Consider the following 20,320-nt stretch of genomic DNA (forward strand, 5'->3'; position numbering starts at 1 on the left):
TGCTGCCACATTGAGTCTGAGAGTCATTCAACACAGAAACAGGCCCGTCTCATCCATGCCAACCAAGTTTCCCCAACTGAGCTAGTCCCACTTCCCTGCATTTGGCCCATATCCCTCTAAACCTTTCCTGGTCACGTTCCCTTGCAAATGCCTTTTAAATGTTGTAACTGTGCCTGCATCTGTCATTTCCTCTGTGAGTTCATTCCACATACAAGTGGAAAAGCTGCCCCTCAAGTCACTTCTAAATCTTTCTCATCTCACCTTAAAAATACACCCTCTAGTTTTGAACCCACCCTCCCTAATCTTTCCTATTCATGTTTTCTATTCCCCACACGATTTTACAAACCTCTATTAAGGTCACTCCTCAATCGCTTAGGTTCCGGTGAAAACAGTCCCAGCCCATCCAACCTCGCGTTATAACTCAAACCTTCCTTTCCTGGCAACGTCCTGGTAAATCTTTCCTGAATCCTCTCCAGTTTAATAATTCCTTCCTATGGTCGAGTGACTGGAATTGTACACAGTACTACTGTTACGAAAACAGAAATTGGTGGAAAAACCCAGCAGCTCTGTTTTAAAGATTGCTTATTCCCCTCTCACCAGGTAATCTTTCTCTGCCGGGCAGCATCTGGAGGAAAGGAACAGTTAATGTTTTGGGTATTACCCTGTCCCAGGACTACTCCTTTCCTGCAGTTGCTGCCTGGTTTGCTGTGTTCTTCCAGCCTTCTGTTTGTCTACCTTGGACTGCAGCATCTGCCGTTTTATGACTCTAAACTTTCCCTGCCCACACGTTCCAGAGGAATACCCAACATAAGAAAGCAGGAGAGGGTAGGAGAGCATAGATAAAAGCAAATGACCAAAAGGAACATATATTTGTATAGTAACTGGCCACACAGTCAAAGCATCTTCTGACGTATTTCGCTGGAAGATTTCTTCTGCAGTGCAGTGACTTCTATTTACATAAATATGTCAGACATTTTCTATGCCAACAATGTCCACTCGGCAACAGGGAAGTGAATCATCAGGTCAACCAAAGACTCGAGTACATAATTAAAGGAAACAAAGAAAGTTGTTTGCAGAAAATATGAAACAAGAATAGGAATTGCTGGAGAAACTCAGCAGGACTGGCTGCATCTGTGGAGACAGAAACAGAGCTAATGTTTCCAGTCCAGTTTCAGAAATGGTAGGACTCATGAAGGCCAGTGGAGCAGCTGAGTTTACCTTGTTGATTCTTTTCAAGGCAAAGATGGACAGATTTTTGAACAGTAAAGGAATTAAAGGATAGTAGGAACTGCAGATGCTGGAGAACTTGAGGTAACAAGGTGTAGAGCTGGATGAACAGAGCAGGCCGAGCAGCATCATAGGAGCAGGAAAGCTGACGTTTTAGGCCTAGGCCCTTCTTCAGAAAAGAAGACCCTTTTTCTGAAGAAGGGTCGAGGCCTGAAACGGCAACTTTCCTGCTCCAGTGATGCTGCTTGGCCTGCTGTGTTCATCCAGCTCTACACCTTGTTATCTAAAGGAATAAAGGGTTATGGTGAGTGGGCAGGTAAGTGGAGCTGAGTCGATGACAAGATCAGCCATGATCGTATTGAATGGCAGAGCAGATTCGAAGGGCCAGATGGCCTACTCCTGCTCTTTTTACTCATGTTCTTATCACAGGGTGGGATGGGAGCAAGGAGTGAATACATAGATGCAGGTGGAGCCCAGACAGAGAGAGAGAATATAATAATGAGGAAGACAAGAGAATGGGTGATAGTGAGCTAGGGAAGATCACGGCTGACAATGGGAGCAATGTATAAGTGAAAATGGGTTGGCCGTGGTGAAAGCAGCTCATGTCTTGACAAGACCTGGGGCGTGGGGTGGGTAAAGGACGTGTTCAGGCTTTGAGTGTTTAATGCAGGCCATAATCTCAGGTTCACACTGAGGCAGAGCTGCTCTGTCATCGGCTTTGTCTTTCACGGTAAACATTAAATGTGAATGTCAGCCTGTGGTAGTTTATCTGGATTTTATAAACCATTGGAGGGAAGAGCAGGGAGTTCCTTCCAGGGTCTCAGCCAATCTTTGTCCCTCAGTGGACATCACGATGACAGATCAACTGAATTGTTGTCTCAGCTGCTGTTTGTGGCGTCATCTTCACTGTGTGGCTTCCTGTGACACAAGGTAAATGTAGGCAAGTATACCTTGCATTCTTCCAAAGACTAGCAGAATTAACTGTACCGGAGGTTAGTATTTGGTCAGTGCTGCATGGGTCCTCTGCCTCATTGGCTGCAGGTGCTTTTACGCCCAGCTTTGTTAGCCATGGTCTCGATTATTCCGATGGAATCCTGGCCTGCTTCCCACATCCATGCATCCACAAAGTGAAGACCCTCTGAAAACTCTGCTGTCCCATGTCCTTATTCACTCCTTGTCCCATCCACCCGTTGCTCCCTGTGTTCGTTGACCTATATTGGCTCCCAGTTAAATAACTCCTTGCCTTTAAACTTCTCGTCTTCATTCCGTCCACCACCTGACCCCTGCCTATCACACGACCCACCGGAATATCTGTCTCTTTGGACTCCAGCCTGTTGAACAACCTCAATGTTAACCACTCCACCACCAGAGGCATCATCTCCGCTCCAGGTGCCAGGTGATTTCACTAAGATGGCGGTGGAGTAGGGCTCCCGAGCTGGGCCTCATCCTCTCCAACTGCTTTTCTTTCTCTGTTTTCCCTTCTTTCCTTGACTTACCTCTTGTCAAGGGCACGGACAGCATTGGACACAGCGAGGAAACCCAGAGCGAACTCGAGTGGGCCCAGTGCCCACCACATGGTGTTGGCAAGGGAGCTCCTGGTTACTTTCCCAGGGCCAGCACGGTACCTAGTACCAGAATTAGTGGCTGTTACATCAGCGATGTAGGCCCAGCAGCGAAAAACAGCACCTGAGGATTGGCAACTTTGTCATAGGTTGGATCCGATGTAGGTAGCAGTGAGGGCAGTGCAGGAGGTTTGGCAGCATACACGTTATGGTTGATGTGCTGGCTCAGGACTGATGGACTTTTTTGAAGCCGCATCTTCTATTTTATTCTCTTATTTTTAAACGATGCAAAATGGCATCAGATCGTGGTGACAGCGGAAAAGCTTGTCACTGTATTTTACCGTTTTTCTCACTGTAACATACATATGATAGTAAAACCCTTCATTTACCTTTCATTGCCTGACCACCAAACTTTTGAATTTCTTCTTTTAATATCTCTCTGATTCGCGACCACTGTCTCCCTCTTCAAAACCTCCCCCCTTGGCCAAACTTCATTACACAGCTCAGTGTTAAATATCATTTTTAAAGTGTTTCTGTGAAGTGCTTTAGGATGTTCTAATCAAATTAAGGCGCTACAAAAATACAGCACTGTTGTACTGCAGTGCAGGACTGGAGACTTAGACTACTTTTTATCTTGTGTATCACAATTCAAATAAAGCATGTTTAGAAATCTAAATCTAAATCTAAGGGTGGCACAATGGCTCAATGGTTAGCGCTGTTGTTTCACAGTACTAGGGGCCTGGGTTCGATCCTAGCCTTGGGTGACTGCCTGTATGGAGTTTGTATATTGTCTGCATGGGTTTCCTGCTACAGTCCAAAGATGTGCAGTTTAGGTAGATTGGCCATAAGAAATTGACCCATCGTGCCCAGGGATGTGCGGGCTGGGTGGATTAGCCATGGGAAATGCAGGGTTACAGAGATAGGGTAGGGGACTCTGGCTGGAAGGATCTTCAGTGTGCTGGCATAGATTTGATGGGCTAAGTGGCCTGCTTCTACACTGTAGGGATTTTATGATCTCAAAAAAAGTGTGTTGTATATTTTGTGTGTATCAGAACAATGCAGAGACAACAGATATGTTTACAACAGCTGTAAAAATGAATGGAATCACAAAACCCATGTTTAAAGCTCAACTTTGAATTGCATTTCTGGTGTCTGCTTACTTTTCTCTGAGTCCACACCCGGGTTTGACCAATGAGCGTGAATGAATTTCCAAATTTGCATCATGCCAGCACGGAACAATTGATCCACCGACAGCCACATTGTGTGAAATGCAGGAGAGACCTTGGAGGGCATTCAGAGGCTCTGATGAAATGTTTGAGTTCCTGAGTGATGGAGATGTGGGTTGGGGGGAGGGATAGAGAGCGGGGAGGAGGGGGGCATCAAGGCTGAAACAAAGGACTCCGAGTTCTGTAAATCAAGATGGAATTTGGATAGGGATGTCTACCCTGTATAATCAGCACTGTAATTATTTTCTCTGACAGTCTGAGATGCTCCTGCAGCACCAATCCAACCCATGCATCATAAACAAGGCCAAGAAAACACCACTGGATCTTGCGTGTGAGTTTGGCAGACTGAAGGTAAGATTGTTCACTCTTAAAATTGTCTGTAACTCCAGACCTTCCTTGTAATCTCATTGCTGAGGTTTCTGGCCCCATATTGATGAAGAAACTTTAACAGCTGAGGCGGGCTGATTAGCTACAGGATCATTGCTTTGAAAGAATAAAGTATGGTGATTAGCTGGATTTATTGAACATGTTTTGGGGAATCCAGAGTTAGAATGATGACTCACAACCTGTGCCAACAAGAGAGAGATTGGGGCATGGAAATGTAGAGAGACTGGGAAGTGGACAGAGTGGGCATTGGGATCGGGAATTATGGAACAAATGGATTTTGGCATTGGGAAGCCTGAAGACAGTGGGACCAGGATTGGGAACTGTGGAGGGAGTGGGACTGCGATTGGGAACTGTAGAGAGATTAGGAATTTGAAAGTATGAAGATGGTGAGGCATGGATTGTGAATTTTGAAGAGAGTGGGACCAGGATTTCGAATTGTGGAGGGAGTGGAACTGAGATTGGGAACTGTAATGAGATTAGGCATTGGAAAGTATGGAGATGGTAGGGTGTGGGTGGCAAATTTTGAAGAGAGTGGGATCAGGATTGGGAATTGTGAAGAAATGGACGTTGGAGATGGGAAGTGTAGTATTGGGTATAACCCAACCAGAGATGTCAATGGTGGTACCTGGAGGTGTTGACACAGACTCCTGGAGATGTTGGAAAACTGCAGCCTCCAACCCCACTCCAGGATTTGAACGCAAAGTCTTGGCTGGTAAATCACTGGTTGAGCAACCTGGAACCCCAAGGTATTGTTCTGGAGTCATTGGTTCAAATTCTGCTATGGCAGATGGTGAAATTTGAATTAAACAAAAGCAAGTCTAATGGCGATTGTGAAACCATTGACATTTCAGAACCAAACTGTCTGAGTCACTGATGCCCCATGTGACAGGGACCTACGGCAATGTGTTTGATTTATGACTGTCCTGTGAATTAGTTACAGAACGAATCGCTTCAAGGGCAGTCAGGGATTAGCAACAAATGCTGGCCTTACTCATGGTGCCCACACCCATACCTTTGCAAGAATTAAAAAAAAATTAAAAAATAAACTTCAGTGCAGGGCCGAGGCTGTACCGTGCTACCCCAGGTGCCATTCTTGTGAATGAGATGTTAAATTGTGTGTAAAGCATTCTGTGGTATAATTTGAAGGATATGGGCCAGCCTATTCCTCCGTTTAGAATCATAGAATCTCTACAGTGTGCGGGCAGGCCATTCGGCCCAGTCCTACCCTCCAAAGAGCACCCCACCTCGAACCTACCCCATACTCCTATCCCTGTAACCCTGCTAACCCAACCAGCCTGCGCATCCCCAGACACGATGGGACGATTTAGCATGGCTAATCCACCCAGCCTGAACATCTTTGGACTGTGGGAGGAAATCAGAGCATTCGGAGGAAACCCACACAGACACGGGGAGAATATTCAGACTCCACATAGACAGTCGCCTGAGGCTGGAATTGAGCCCAGGTCCCCAGTGCTGTGAGGCAGCAGTGCGAACCACTGAGCCACCTAATTTAAGCACGTAGATCCCTTGAATTGTCAATTGTCCCATTTCAGTTTGTGAGGTTTTGTGTTTAGAATGACTGTCTCTTTTCCCTACATTACAACAATGACTGTTGGCTTCAAGGGGCTTGGGGGCCAACCTTAGGTTGTGGAGGATGCTAGGTAAATGCAAGTCTTCCTTTCTTGCCTTGGCACCGCCTGTGTATGTACACCTGGGAGAGCAGGATCGATGCATGACTGCAAATGAAACTGGAACATAATGTTTCACAACACAACCCCATCAATGACTTGTCCATTGGTTAATGGATGCTCATGAATAAAATCAATGGATGCCTCTTGACCCAAATGAGATTTGAAGAGTATAGAGTAGGATGTGTACATTCAGTTCTTCTGAGTGAAGTGGATGCTTATTAAAACCCCGGCAGACAGAAAGCAGAGTTGTTGGATTGTAGAGATCCTTTTTTCTGTTTCTTTTATATTCACTCACGGGATGCGCACATCACTGTCTGGGCCAGTATTTCTCAGCCATCTCTAATTGCACAGAGGGCAGTTTAGAGTCAACCACATTGCTGTGGTCTGGAGTCACAAGTAGGCCAGACCAGGTGGCGACAGAAGATTTCCTTCCCTGAAGGACATTAGTGAGCCGGACAGTTTTTCCCGACAATCAGCAGTAGTTTCACGGTCATCTTCCTTCCGGCTTCCACCATCTGCCATGGCATGATATCAAACTCAGGTCCTCAGATCATAACCGACGTCTCTGGATTAATAGTCTGGGCCAGTGCCACAACGATGCCACCCGAAGGTTGCAGGAACAGCAACTCATATTCCGCTCGGGAACCCTGCAGCCCAATGGTGTCAATGTGGATTTCACAAGCTTCAAAATCTCCCCTTGCCCCACCGCATCCCAAAACCAGCCCAGCTCGTCCCTGCCTCCCTAACCTGTCTTTCCTACCACCCGTCCCCTCCTCCCACCTCAAGCCCCACCCCTACCCCCTACCTACTAACCTCATCCCGCCCTCTTGACCTGTCCATCCTCCCTGGACTGACCTATCTCCTCCCTACCTCCCCACCTACACTCACCTTTACTGACTCCATCCCCGCCTCCTTGACCTGTTTGTCTCCTCTCCACCTATCTTCTCCTCTATCCAATTTCTATCCACCTCCCCCTCTCTGCCTATTTATTTCAGAAACCCCTTCCCCTGCCCCATTTCTGAAGAATCGTCTAGGCCCGAAATGTCAGCCTTCCTGCTCCTCTGATGCTGCTTGGCCTGCTGTGTTCATCCAGCTCCACACCTTGTTATCTCAGATTTTCCAACATCTGCAGTTCCTGCTACTCCTGTGTTTGACCCTGCCAATGTCACTGGCCACTTTACCTGCTGATTGAAACGCCAGCCGTTTATCAAGAATGAAAAATGTTTGGGGAGGTGTGTTCACCCGACATCAAACTCAGCTGGATGGATTTACCACATCCTTCAACTTCAATCCCAGGCCAAGGTTGAGTTTGCCACTCTCAGTTACAGGAGCACATTGGTCACTGTGTTGCCAGGTTACCACGAGGGGATATCACCTGAGCCACCCTAACACTGCCCATTAGCTTTTGTCAGGGAGCATCTTTGTGTGGGCATCAGTTCAGGTTCGGAGTTGGACTGGGCTACCAACATGAAGCCTCCAATAGTTAAAGAGAACAAAGGCATCCGCTGCCAATTGGCTAGTGTCTACTGGTTACGTGGGGTCAGCTGATGGGACCGGAAATGAGTGAAGAGAAAACCCCACAGAGGACCCACAAAGGAGGGGTCAACCTTACCCTTATTGTGATGGTGATCAACCATTCAGGCCAACACTACACACCATGGCCTGGAGCAGTCTCAGGTCAATTTACTAGCCCTCCGATGAAAGATTTGCCTTTATATAGCAACTTCCACAACCTCAGGGCATTCTAAAAGGGCATGGAACTCCAATAAAAGTGCTCTTGAAGTGTAGCCATTAGTGTAATGCAGCAATCAATTTGTGTCCCAAGCAACAGTGAAGGGAAAAGAGGACTTCATCTGTTTCTAGATAATAAAATGTGAGGCTGGATGAACACAGCAGGCCAAGCAGCATCTCAGGAGCACAATTCTTGTGACTTTGCTTTAGATTTCAGGCAGAACACCAGTGAGAACTCTGTCACTCTTCCAGGTCTGTATTGCATTGATTTAAATCTGTGTGGAAGAGCAGCTGGGGCCTCGGTGTCATGCCTTATTTGAAACACAGCACCCCTAACAATGAGGCTGTCCTTCAGAACAGCGTTGGAGTGTAATCCTGGATTTCGTACGCACAATTTTGTGTGTATCAATAACCTTTGTGACCCAGCGGAGTGGGTGTGTCACCACTGGCCTGGTTGGATCCAAGGCTCTGTTTACCTTGCTGAATGACTGTATATGTAAAGAGTTTTGTATCATTTTCTGGGCAAGGAGTGAGAGTGAGGATCCAGCTGTGTGGAGATGGATCCCTAAGAAATGGGCTCTAAAACAGGAATAAACTGTGACTGTCTGGTTTTCCAAACTGGGATCAGACAGGAATAAAACCTGTGCTGAGATGAGTCTGGTATTGAACCAGAAAGGCAGCAAGAAGGAGCTGGAAATTGGGGAAGGGAGTCAGAAACCACCTCAATAGATACATGGCCATTAGCCCTTCATGGTGGCTCAGATGGACAACAGATAGCAGTGATCAGGAACCCCATTAGCGCAGCAGTCAGCAACAATGTTCAGGAGTGCTGACAATACTGTGATCAGCCAGATACCAACTCAATTTTAAGCTGCATTGGCAACGGCTAAACTGTGTTTGAGGCATACAAACTGCAGAATTGTTGAGTGGAGAGAATCTCTGGAATGCAAGTAGTTAATCTGTGTGAGATTTTCTATGGCTCTGAAACACTGATCTCTCCCTTGCCTCCCTGGCCAGGTTGCACAGCTCCTTTTGAACAGTAACATGTGTGTTGCCTTGCTGGAGGGTCAGTCCAAAGACAGCACTGATGCCAACTTCACCACCCCATTGCATCTGGCCGCCAAGAATGGACACAAAGACATTATCAGGTTTGGGCATTTCATTTTAACATGTGCTTTTGTGTTGTACCCCTGGTATGAAAGTGTACTGTGATTTGCTGAAGAAATGCAGACACATCCCTGTGCAGCAGTGGGATGGTTTGGTTTGGAATTGACACCTCTCAATGAGTTTTGTAACAACAGCTGTCTGTGCTGTCCACAGCTTGTGTTGTTCAGAAACTGCTGGTCTACTGTGTGAGGCTGTTCCTGGTCCTTCAGCCTTTGAGCGAGCGAGTGTGGCTAAATCACAGACTTATTTCACACTTATCTAGAACAGGCTGCATGCAAACGGGTCATTCGACTGTTCTGATGTTTGTGCCCTGCAAGGCCTCAAGTGACCTTACTTCATCCTAGCCGGGGCCATGTATCCTCTTGTTCTTTTTATCTCCCCTGTACATATCCAGCACCCCTACGCTCTGGATTGCCCTCCCTCAAGTTCACGACCACATTCTGTTCCTTCAAGACTCAGCTTTCAACTGACTGCGGTAAAGAAGCCATAAGACCATAAGACATAGGAGTGGAAGTAAGGCCATTCGGCCCATCAAGTCCACTCCGCCATTTAAATCATGGCTGATGAGCATTTCAACTTCACTTCCCTGCACTCTCCCGTAGCCCTTGATTCCTTGTGAGATCAAGAATTTGTCAATCTCTGCCTTGAAGGCATCCAACGTCCTGGCCTCCGCTGCACTCCTTGGCAATGAATTCCACAGGCCCACCACTCTCTGGCTGAAGAAATGTCTCCTCATTTCCGTTTTAAATTTACCCCCTCTAATTTTAAGGCTGTGCCCATGGGTCCTAGTCTCCCCACCTAACGTAAACAACTTCCTAGCGTCCACCCCTTCTAATCCATACATTATCTTGTAAGTTTCTATTAGATCTCCCCTCAACCTTCTAAACTCTAATGAGTACAATCCCAGGATCCTTAGCCGTTCATCATACGTTAAACCTACCATTCCAGGGATCATCCGTGTGAATCTCCGCTGGACACGCTCCAGGGTTAGTATGTCCTTCCTGAGGTGTGGGGCCCAAAATTGGACACAGTATTCTACATGGGGCCTACCTAGAGCATTATAAAGCCTCAGAAGCACATCGCTGCTTTTATATTCCAACCCTCTTGAGATAAACGACAACATTACATCCGCTTTCTTAATCACGGACTCTACCTGCAAGTTAACCTTTAGAGAACCCTGGACCAACACTCCCAGATCCCTTTGTACTTCTGCTTTATGAATTTTCTGATCATTTAGAAAATAGTCCATGCCTGTATTCTTTTTTCCAAAGTGCTAAACCTCACATTTACTCACGTTGAATTTCATCAGCCATTTCCTGGACCACTCTCCTAAACTGTCTAAATCTTTCTGCAGTTTCCCCACCTCCTCAGTACTACCTGCCTGTCCACCTATCTTCATATCATCGGCAAACTTCGCCAGAATGCCCCCGGTCCCTTCATCCAGATCACTAATATACAACGTGAACAGCTGTGGCCCCACACTAAACGCTATGGGACACCACTCGTCACCGGTTGCCAGTCTGAGAAAGAGCCTTTTATCCCAACTCTCTGCCTTCTGTCAGACAGCCAATGCTCAATCCATGCCAGTACTTCACCTCGAACACCATGGGCCCTCACCTTACTCAGCAGCCTCCCGTGAGGCACCGTATCAAAGGCCTTTTGGAAGTCTAGATAGATAACATCTACTGGGTTTCCCTGGTCTAACATACTTGTTACCTCTTCAAAGAATTCTAACAGGTTTGTCAGGCACAACCTCCCCTTACTAAATCCATGATGATGTGTTCTAATCTGACCCTGCACTTCCAGGAATTTAGAAATCTCATCCTTGACAATCGTTTCAAGAATTTTACCAACTACCGAGGTTAGGCTATTCGGCTTATAATTTTCTATCTTTTGCCTTGATCCATTCTTAAACAAGGGAGTTACAACAGCAGTTTTCCAATGATCTGGGACTTGCCCTGACTCCAGTGACTTTCAAAAGATCACAACCAAAGCCTCCGCTATTTCCTCAGCCACCTCCCTCAGAACTCTAGAATGTAGCCCATCGGGGCCAGGAGATTTATCAATTTTTAGACCTTTTAGCTTTTCTAGCACTTTCTCTTTTGAAATGCCTACCGTACTCAACTCTGCCCCCGGCTCTCCCTAATTGTTGGCATACTACTCATGTCTTCCACTGTGAAGACTGTCGCAAAGTACTTATTAAGTTCTTCAGCTATTTCCTTATCTCCCATCACTAGCCTTCCAGCATCAATTTGGAGCAGCCCAATATTTACTTTTGCCTCTCGTTTGTTTCTTATGTATTGAAAGAAGCTTTTACTATCATTTCTAATATTACTAGCTAGCCTACCTTCATATGTGATTCTCTCCTTCCTTATTGCTCTCTTTGTTATCCTCTGTTTGTTTTTGTAGCCTTTCCAATCTTCTGATTTCCCAGTGCTCTTGGCCACTTTATAGGCTGTCTCTTTTTCTTTGATATATTTCCTGACTTCCTTTGTCAGCCATGGCTGTCTAATCCCACCCCGGATAATCTTTCTTTTCTTTGGGATGAACCTCTGTACTGTGTCCTCAATTACACCCAGAAACTCCTGCCATTGTTGCTCTACTGTCTTCCCCACTAGGCTCTGCTTCCAGTTGATTTTCGTCAATTCCTCTCTCATGCCCCTGTAATTACCCTTATTTAACTGTAATACCATTACATCCGATTTTGCCTTCTCTCTTTCAAACTGCAGACTGAACTCTACCATATTATGATCACTGCCGCCTAAGTGTTCCCTTACTTTAAGGTTTTTTATAAAGCCATTGGAAGCCTGCCCTAGTATCTCCTACGTTTCACACTTGGCGTGAGTACGTTCATGTAAGCGATGCTATATAAATGTACGTTGTTGTAGTACACTTTGAGCATATGTGTATCCTTTCACCTCCATTGACATGATATTCCACGTTTAAATAGCTCCATAGAGGACAACAGAGGAAATTGCACAGTGCACCTAGGGAAGGCAGAGTGCAGTCTGTCTATGAACCGGCTCTTCAGTCAAATTTCCCATTGTTGTTGGGTCTCTGTGAGTAGGATGCCAGGAGTGCTGGAGAATTGAGAATGGTAGCCCACCATCCTCACACTAATGTCAACCTTCTCCCTGCTCAGAGGATAGAAGAGGAGGGATTGAAATCAAAGGAGTTAGTCATGTGCTTTTTAATAGAGTTGATACATTTGTCTTAAGACCCACATTTTAGGAGCAGAAGTAGGCCAGATGTTTCCACCGTTCAGTAAGATCATGGCTAACCAGCTTGCATTTTGAATTCCATATTCCTATCCACCTTTTATGTCCCTTTCTAACAAAACAGTATCTACCTTTGCGTTAAAAACATCCGATGATCCTTCTCCTGCACCTTCCAAAGCAGAGAGTTTCACAGTTGCAAACAAACTGAGTGCTTTAATTCCAACTGATAGTGTCACAGGACATGTCAGATCGGTTCTGGGCCCTCTTTTGTTTGTTATTCATACAAATGGTTTGGATGAGAACATAGAAGGCATGGTTACTGCGTTGGCAGACAACACCAAAACTGGTGGCATTTTAGACAGTGAAGAAGGTTTTCTAAGATTACAAGGGGATCTTGTTCAACTGGGTCAATGGGCTGAAGAACGGCAGACGGAGTTCAATCTGGATAAATGCGAGTTATTGCATTTCAGAACAACAAACAGGGTAGGGCTTATACAATTAATGGTAGGGTCTTGGGTAGTGTTTTAGAACAGAGGGACGTGGGGTGCAGGTACATAATTCTTTGAAGTTTGCGTCACATATAGACAGGATGGTTAAAAAGGCATTTGGCGTGCTTGCTTTCCATTGCTCAGTCCTTTGAGTACAGGAGTTGGGAAGTCATATTCAGGTTGTACAGGACATTGGTGAGGCCTGTTCTGGAATACTGTGTCCAGTTCTGGTCACCCAGTTACAGGAAGGATATTGTTCAGCTGGAGAGAGTTCAGAAGAGATTTACCAGGATGTTGCTGGATATGGAAGGTTTGAGTTATAAGGGAAGGCTGGATAGGCTGGGACTTTTTTCACCGGAGCCTAGGAGGTTGAGAGGTGACCTTACAGAAGTTTATAAAATAACAAGAGGCATAGATAGAGACAATGGCCGTTGACTTTTCCCTAAAAGGGGAATTTCAAGACGATGGGGCATATTTTTAAGGTGAGAGGAGAGAGATTTTAAAAAGACATGAGGCAATTTTTGAAAAAAGGGTGGTTTGCATGTGGAATGAACTTCCTGAGGAAGTGGCGGTTGTGGATACAATTACAGCATTTAAAAGACATTTGGATTGCTATATGAGTGGGAAAGGTTTAGTTTTTGGAGGGATATGGGCCAGGAGCAGGCAGGTGGGACCAGTTTAGTTTGAACTGAAGGGTCTGTTTCTATGCTGTGTGACTCTATGACTTTTTAAGAACAGCAAACGTATATATATGACAACGTATACAAAGCTGTCAATATATACAGCAAAGTAAAGTTTTACTAAATTTCCCAATGCTATCCTTTACAGACACTGGATCCTAGAGAAATACCACTGTTACCTTAATTCATAAACCTCTTGCCTAACTAATTCTTCCCAGTTCCTAGATTCCCTGCAGTGTGGAAGTAGGCCATTCAGCCCATTGAGTCCGCACAGCGATCCTCCAAAGAGCATCCCACCCAGACCCACCCCATCACCCTGCATTTCCCATGGCTAACCCACCTAGCCTGCACATCCCTGGACACTATGGGCAATTTAGCATGGGCAATTTAGCATGGCCAATCCACCCTAAACTGCACATCTTTGGTCTGTGGGAGGAAACTGGAGCACCCAGAGGAGACCCACACAGACATGTAGAGAATGTGCAAACTCCACACAGACAGTTGCCCCAGGGTGGGATCGAACCCGGGTCCCTGGCGCTTTGAAGCAGCTGTGCTAACCACTGAGCCACCTTGCCACCCCATTCTTTTCCTTGAACTGCTGAGACAGTTTTCAGATTGATTTCCAATTCTGGTGACTTTTCAAGTCTAAACCTCTTCAATTCCTTTCACCTCGAAGAATAATACCTTTGAAGAACAACACTCCTGCCAGGGTGACTGGTTTCCCTGAACTGAAACTTTCATTCCCTTGCTTGGAGGAAACTTTCCCTTTGAACGAAACTCCTACTTCTTCTGAGCTGAAGTCTAAAGCTGAATGAGTGGCCTGTGGTCTGTTGCAAACTCACCAGATTAAATATTCCATCCATTAACACCACAGCTACCCGGCTGGGCACTTAACTGAAGTAACATGCCTTTTTAGAAATGATGTATTTAAGCCACTGTTCCAATGAGCTTCTGACCTTCTTTAAAAAAAGGCTATCTTTAAAGAACTGACTGAAATCCATCTACCTCCATTTCACAAACCAAATCTCAAATTTACATGTAAAATTTAACTTTTATCACAAAAGGAAAAGGAAAATGAGGACCCTCAATTTTAAAACAGAACACCCTAGTTCTGGATGCACCAAATATTTCTACATCCGCCTTTTCAAGGCCTTTCAGAGTCTTTTTCACCTTCAGTCAATCACCCCTCACCGTTCTAAAGTTCAGTGGGAATAGATCTCTTCTGTCTAACGCATATCCTCCAAAATACAGAGCTCACACCAAAAACAATCTTGTAAATCTCTTCTCAACTGCTTCCAACGCATTTACACTTCTCCTTGCATAAGGAGACTGAAAGCGTGCACAGTATTTGAGATGTGGTCTCACCCATCCTCTGTATAACTGAAGCATAATTTCCTTACTTTTATGTTAAATTCCTCTCACAGCAAAAGTGAGCTGCCTCCATTATTTGCCATACCCAAATACTAACTTCTTGTGACTCATTGTAAGTTTCCTAATTTCATGCTCTCACTTTGAACAACAATTTGAGATTCATAGGAGGAATAGGCTGTTTGATGGTGTGTCCAGCAGATAGCTCTTTCCTTGCCCACCATTATAACAGTGTGGTTGGTTGGTCTTGTGTTTTTGTATAGGTGCTGACATCCCAAATGATGGGAAAATGAGAGGCTCATCCACCAGAGGCACATATCCCCCACCTATCTATTCCGAGACTGTCTAAACGAGGATGTTAACTGTCCTCTGCCTACTGATTCGGTCTGGGAATAGTGAGGACAGCACGGGGTTAGATACAGAGTAAAGCTCCATCTGTGCTCTTCCCCATCAAACACTCCCAGGACAGGGACACCACAGGGTTAGATACAGAGTGAAGCGCTGTCTCTACACGGTCTCCATGAAACACTCCCAGGACAGGGATAGCACAGGACAGGGTTAGATACAGAGTGAAGATCTCTCTACACGGTCCCCATGAAACACTCCCAGGACAGGGATAGCACAGGGTTAGATACAAAGCTCTCTCTACACCGTCCCCATGAGACACTCCCAGGACAGGGATAGATACAAAGTGAAGCTCTCTCTACACTGTCTCCATCAAACACTCCCAGACCAGGGACAGTGCAGGGTTAGATACAGAGTAAAGCTCTCTCTATACCGACCCCATCAAAGAATCCCAGCACAGGGATAGCACAGGGTTAGATACAGAGTGAAGATCTCTCTACACGGTCTCCATCAAACACTCCCAGGACAGGGATAGCACGGGGTTAGATACAAAGTAAAGCTTGCAAGTGTCTGTCTGTATGTATGTGCGAGTGTAAGTAATCAGGATGTGTTACCCTCAGTCCATGCCTGTGAAACTCCAGCCAATCTGCCTGTTATACCCCAGTGCCATTTATTTCTGGGTCAGACTTTCAGAGATAGGCAGTAAATCACTTGGATAGCACTCAGCATGACACGCTGTCCTGTGAACGGATATCAATTTTCCACAACGTCTGGCTGGGAAGCTGACACAGAGCAGGTTGATGTTCTATCCTCACACCAGCAGGTCTTTGTTTTCTAACAGACATGTGTATCTGATTTGAGAATGTCACTGGTCTTTCCCAGTGAGTTAGTTATGTTAGTGACTATGTCTTCATGCCTAGTTTCCTGGTGATGAACCATTTAATTATGAACAGATTTACAGTCAGTCCATCTCCTGACAGTTAGAGCTCATTCCTCTTCAGCACATCAACTGGTTTGCACATGCGCCTTGTATTAGGGTCAAAATAATATTTGAGTAACTGACTGTGGAAGCTAGAATTTGTGCTGAAAACAACAAATGCTGGAGATTACAGCATGTCAGACAGCATCCATGGAGAGAGAGCAAGCTCTGATGATGACTCATCTAGACTTAAAACTTTAGCATGGATTCTGCCTCACCTGCTGTGATTTCCTTCATTCTTTGTTTTCAAAGTAATGTTTATTTCTTGAGGACTCCTCTGAGATTTTCTTGACTACTCTTTGGGTGTTAACTTTTCATCCTCACTCGTACATTCATTAGGTGACACTGTGGTGTGATAGCAATACCTTTTGTCTTTGTGTTGACCTGTTGGTTAATTGGACTCTCAGAGATTCTGAATAAGAACAATTAATCAATCTCCTCAGTAATTATTAATATTCCCTTACACTTAAAGCTACAACACATAAGGAAAGTATGCATTTCCTAGATGCCACAGCATCTAAGTCAGTACAAGACAACAGGCATCAGTTAAGAAAGCTTTTTTTTGAAAAATAACTGATAGACACTTCTACACATGAAAAGCCATCACCCAAAACACGCCTTACTCCGATTGGTGAGCTCCCAACTCATGCATTTTCATCACACATGACCAAAACTGGGACACTTTAACTAGGCAGCTACAACTCTATTTACCATTTCGTGGGTCTCAATTTCAGGTTTAAATTTAACAGTTCAGTAGTATTCATTATGGTAGGATCCACTCAACTTTCTCCAGGTATAGTAGCTCCTGAACATCTGTAGCCCTAAGCTAGAGATTCCACATTTGTATATAAGGAATTCCTCATCTCAGCGATTTAAAGTTTTCTTGGATCACTGTAAGCTGATTATTATTTTGCAGGCAGGTTTCAAACTAGTCAATCTCCTTTATAACACCTGCCTCACCATCGCTGTTTCCTTTTACCCCACACATCTTAAGTGTTCCTTCTCCTCAAATCTTTTGCAGCCTCTTTTTTTCACGTGCCTTCACTCTGAAGCCTCTTTTACTTTCCCCAAATTCTGGTGCTGCTGCTGCCTTCTCCTTCCATACAGTTTCTGCTCTATTTAACAATGCCAACTAAGACCCGACAGGCAGGACTCCTGGATCGAGCCATCAACCCCACATCCTGGATAATGGAGGCTGCCAATGCTCCCTCACTACCTCAGAGGGACTACTCCCCACCCCACCAGTTCTCATCACTCCATGCTCCCCTCTCATACTCCTCCCCAACCCATGGCTCCTGAACTCAACGCCATCACTGTCTTGCTGAACAGCCTATAGATCCTCCAATCACAGACTGTTTTCATCGAGGGTGTGCTGTTGCAGCAGAGCCTATCAGAAGCAAGCACAGGAGAGAGGCACCCCATGATTGGAGGAGCAGCTCCCCAATGTTTCCTGCTGTTCTGTTGAGGTGGTGAATTCTCTCTGGTTGTCCCATTTTTGTGGTTGATATGCGACTTGTTTGGATGGCTGATATCATGGATCTGCCTCCAGCCCATTTTAAGCATTGCCAATTATTTCCATGAATGGGAATGTAAACAGGAACCAGTGGGAATTATGCCCTGAAATCTGTAAGTTATCCCCTGCACTTTTCTGTCCATATTGTCTGCCATAATTAGCACCACACTTCCCACTCACTCGATTGTCTTCACTTGCTCAAATGCACCAGCTCTCATTGCTACATCCAAAGATACTGTCAACTTCGAGTGTGACCTCACATGTGAACCAGAATAAGAGATAGTAGGAACTGCAGATGCTGGAGAATCCGAGGTAACAAAGTGTAGAGCTGGATGAAACACAGCAGGCCGAGCAGGAAGGCTGACCTTTCGGGCGTAGACCCTTCTTCAGAAATTTTTCTGAAGAAGGGTCTAGGCCCGAAAAATCAGCTTTCCTGCTCCTCTGATGCTGCTTGGCCTGCTGTGTTTCATCCAGCTCTACACCTTGTTATCTCATGTTGTGTTTGTTACCATTAGCAGATTTTCCATCTTTAGTGCACTTTAACATGTAGCCTGGAAGCACCACATCGCATCTTCCATCTTCCTTGATTGCTGTGTTTTTCTTCAATCATTCATGGGATGAGGGCATCACTGGCTACGCAGCATTTATTGCCCATCCCCGATTGCCCAGAGGGCAGTTAAGTGTTCAACCACATTGCTGCAGACCTGGAGTCACATGTAGGCTAGACCAGGTAAGTTGGGCAGTTTCTTTCCCTAAAGGACACTTGAGAACCAGATGGGTTTTTCCCAACAATCTACAATGGATTCACAGTCATCATTAGACTCTTAATTCCAGATTTTTTTAACAATTCAATTTCCTCCATCTGCTGTGGTAGGATTTGAAACCAGGTCCTCAGAACATTGTCTGGGTTTCTGGATTAACAGTCCAGTGATAATACCACTAGGCCATTGCCTCCCCCCAGATTGGAATATGACAAGCTACTGGAAGCAGGCTTTAGGACAGTAGCTCCTTATTGACCTAGACACTTTTGTGCCAGAAGAATGCAGTGTATGTACATAACAGTTAGTTATAGTACATGTCTGTTGGACTCTTCAGTACCATAATAACCGTGTTCAGTATCATGCGTAATCAGAAGATAATATGAGTGTTGATGCATCAGGTAAAGCATGCTGATGGAGTCAAACTCACAACAGGTAGTGAGTGCAATAAGACTATGGAGGTCATCATGACACACCTTCACTCTTTGTGATGAAGGGTCTAGGCCCGAAACGTCAGCTTTTGTGCTCCTGAGATGTTGCTGGGCCTGCTGTGTTCATCCAGCCTCACATTTTATTACCTTCACTCTTTGTGCTGTTTTCTGGGGTTGATAGTGGATGCCAGTCAGGAGTGAAGGCACAAGCTGATTTTGCCCATCCAAGATGAGGGGCATTAAGGCCTTAAGATCCCTGTAGCCCCTCGTTCCCACACTGCTGCCCTGGGTAAATTCCAGATGCTCCAGGTGAAGAGTCCAACAGACGTGTATTGTAACTGACTGTTATGTACATACATTGCACTCTTCAGGCACATTAGTGTCTGGATTAGTAAGGAGCTACTGCGTTATAACCTACTTCCAGCAGGTGCTCCAATTTCCTCTCAAAGATGTGCAGGTCAGGTGAACTGACCATGCTAAATCACCCTTAGTGTCCACGGGTGGCATAGCGGCTCAGTGGTTAGCACCGTAGCCTCACAGTAACAGGGACCTGGATTCAATTTCAGCCTCGGGCAACTGTCTGTGTAGAGTTTGCATACTCTCCCCGTGTCTGCGTGGGTTTCCTCCAGGTGCTCCGGTTTCCTCCCACAGTCCAAAGATGTGCAGGCTAGGTGGATTGACCATGCTAAATTGCCCGTAGTGTTCAGGGTTGTGTGGGTTATAGCAGGATGGGTCAGTGTGGACTTCTTGAGCTGAAGGGCCGATTTCGACACTGTAGGGATTCTATGAAAAAATGCTCCGTTATAGAGATTAGGTAGAACGGGTGGGGTGCTCTTTAGAGGGTGGGTATGGACTTGATGGGCCGAATGGCATGCTTCCCACTGTGGGGAATCTATGAAAAGAGGCTGATTGATTTATCCCATTTTAAGTGCGGCCTTCAGTGAGTGTACGCATCAGACTGACAGATTGGCGTCGCAGACATTAGGGTGGATGTTTGATGGCATTGCTGTGGGGGTAGATTGCCTCCTGTTAGTGTGAGTGGAGCCTGAAGAGTCCCCAGTGAGGGCAGGGCCTTGAACTTACTGTTTTGTAATATTTCCCTATCCCTCGGATTTTTTTTCTTCTCCTGAAGAAATGCAGAGGGAGGGAATAAAGCCCAGCGTCACACTACAAACCAGTTATTCTTTATCATTGATTGCTGACTCACCTAGCATTGGCTGCCCATCTGCATAAGCCCTTGAACTGAGTGGCTAGTGAGGCTATCTCTGATGTGAGTTAGGGGTCAGTTACATTGCTGCAAAATTAGAATCCTAAGTAGGCCAGACCGGGTAAGGATAACAGATTTCCCTCCCCAAAGTGTTTGTTTTTTAAAACAGCTGATTGTAGATTATTTTCAAACCAGTCTGCTCAGAGATGTTATTACACACCACTGGAGCGGATGGGACTTGAACCTGGGTTTCCTAGTAGGGACATGATCACAGTGCCATCAGACCCCATGATGTTGATAAAAATGTCCTGGTCACTATCAAAGCCAGATTTAGTTCAAATA

General features: G+C 45.5%; 1 protein-coding gene across 5 annotated transcripts in view; it reads left to right on the plus strand.

Annotated features, from left to right (window-relative positions):
• Positions 1–20,320, plus strand: part of LOC125463608 (caskin-2-like) — a 281,692-nt gene that overhangs the window by 206,486 nt on the left and 54,886 nt on the right. For all 5 annotated transcript variants that reach the window (XR_007249868.2, XM_048555091.2, XM_048555092.2 and 2 more), the window contains 2 exons: positions 4,271–4,366; positions 8,842–8,972. Coding sequence is in view for 4 of the 5 variants with exons in the window: in XM_048555091.2 (XP_048411048.1) it covers positions 4,271–4,366; positions 8,842–8,972 (227 nt within the window). In the remaining variant the exon portion in view is untranslated. The remainder of the gene's footprint in view (positions 1–4,270; positions 4,367–8,841; positions 8,973–20,320) is intronic.

The sequence above is a fragment of the Stegostoma tigrinum genome, chromosome 22 (assembly GCF_030684315.1).
Source record: "Stegostoma tigrinum isolate sSteTig4 chromosome 22, sSteTig4.hap1, whole genome shotgun sequence".
Taxonomy (NCBI): Eukaryota; Metazoa; Chordata; class Chondrichthyes; order Orectolobiformes; family Stegostomatidae; genus Stegostoma; species Stegostoma tigrinum.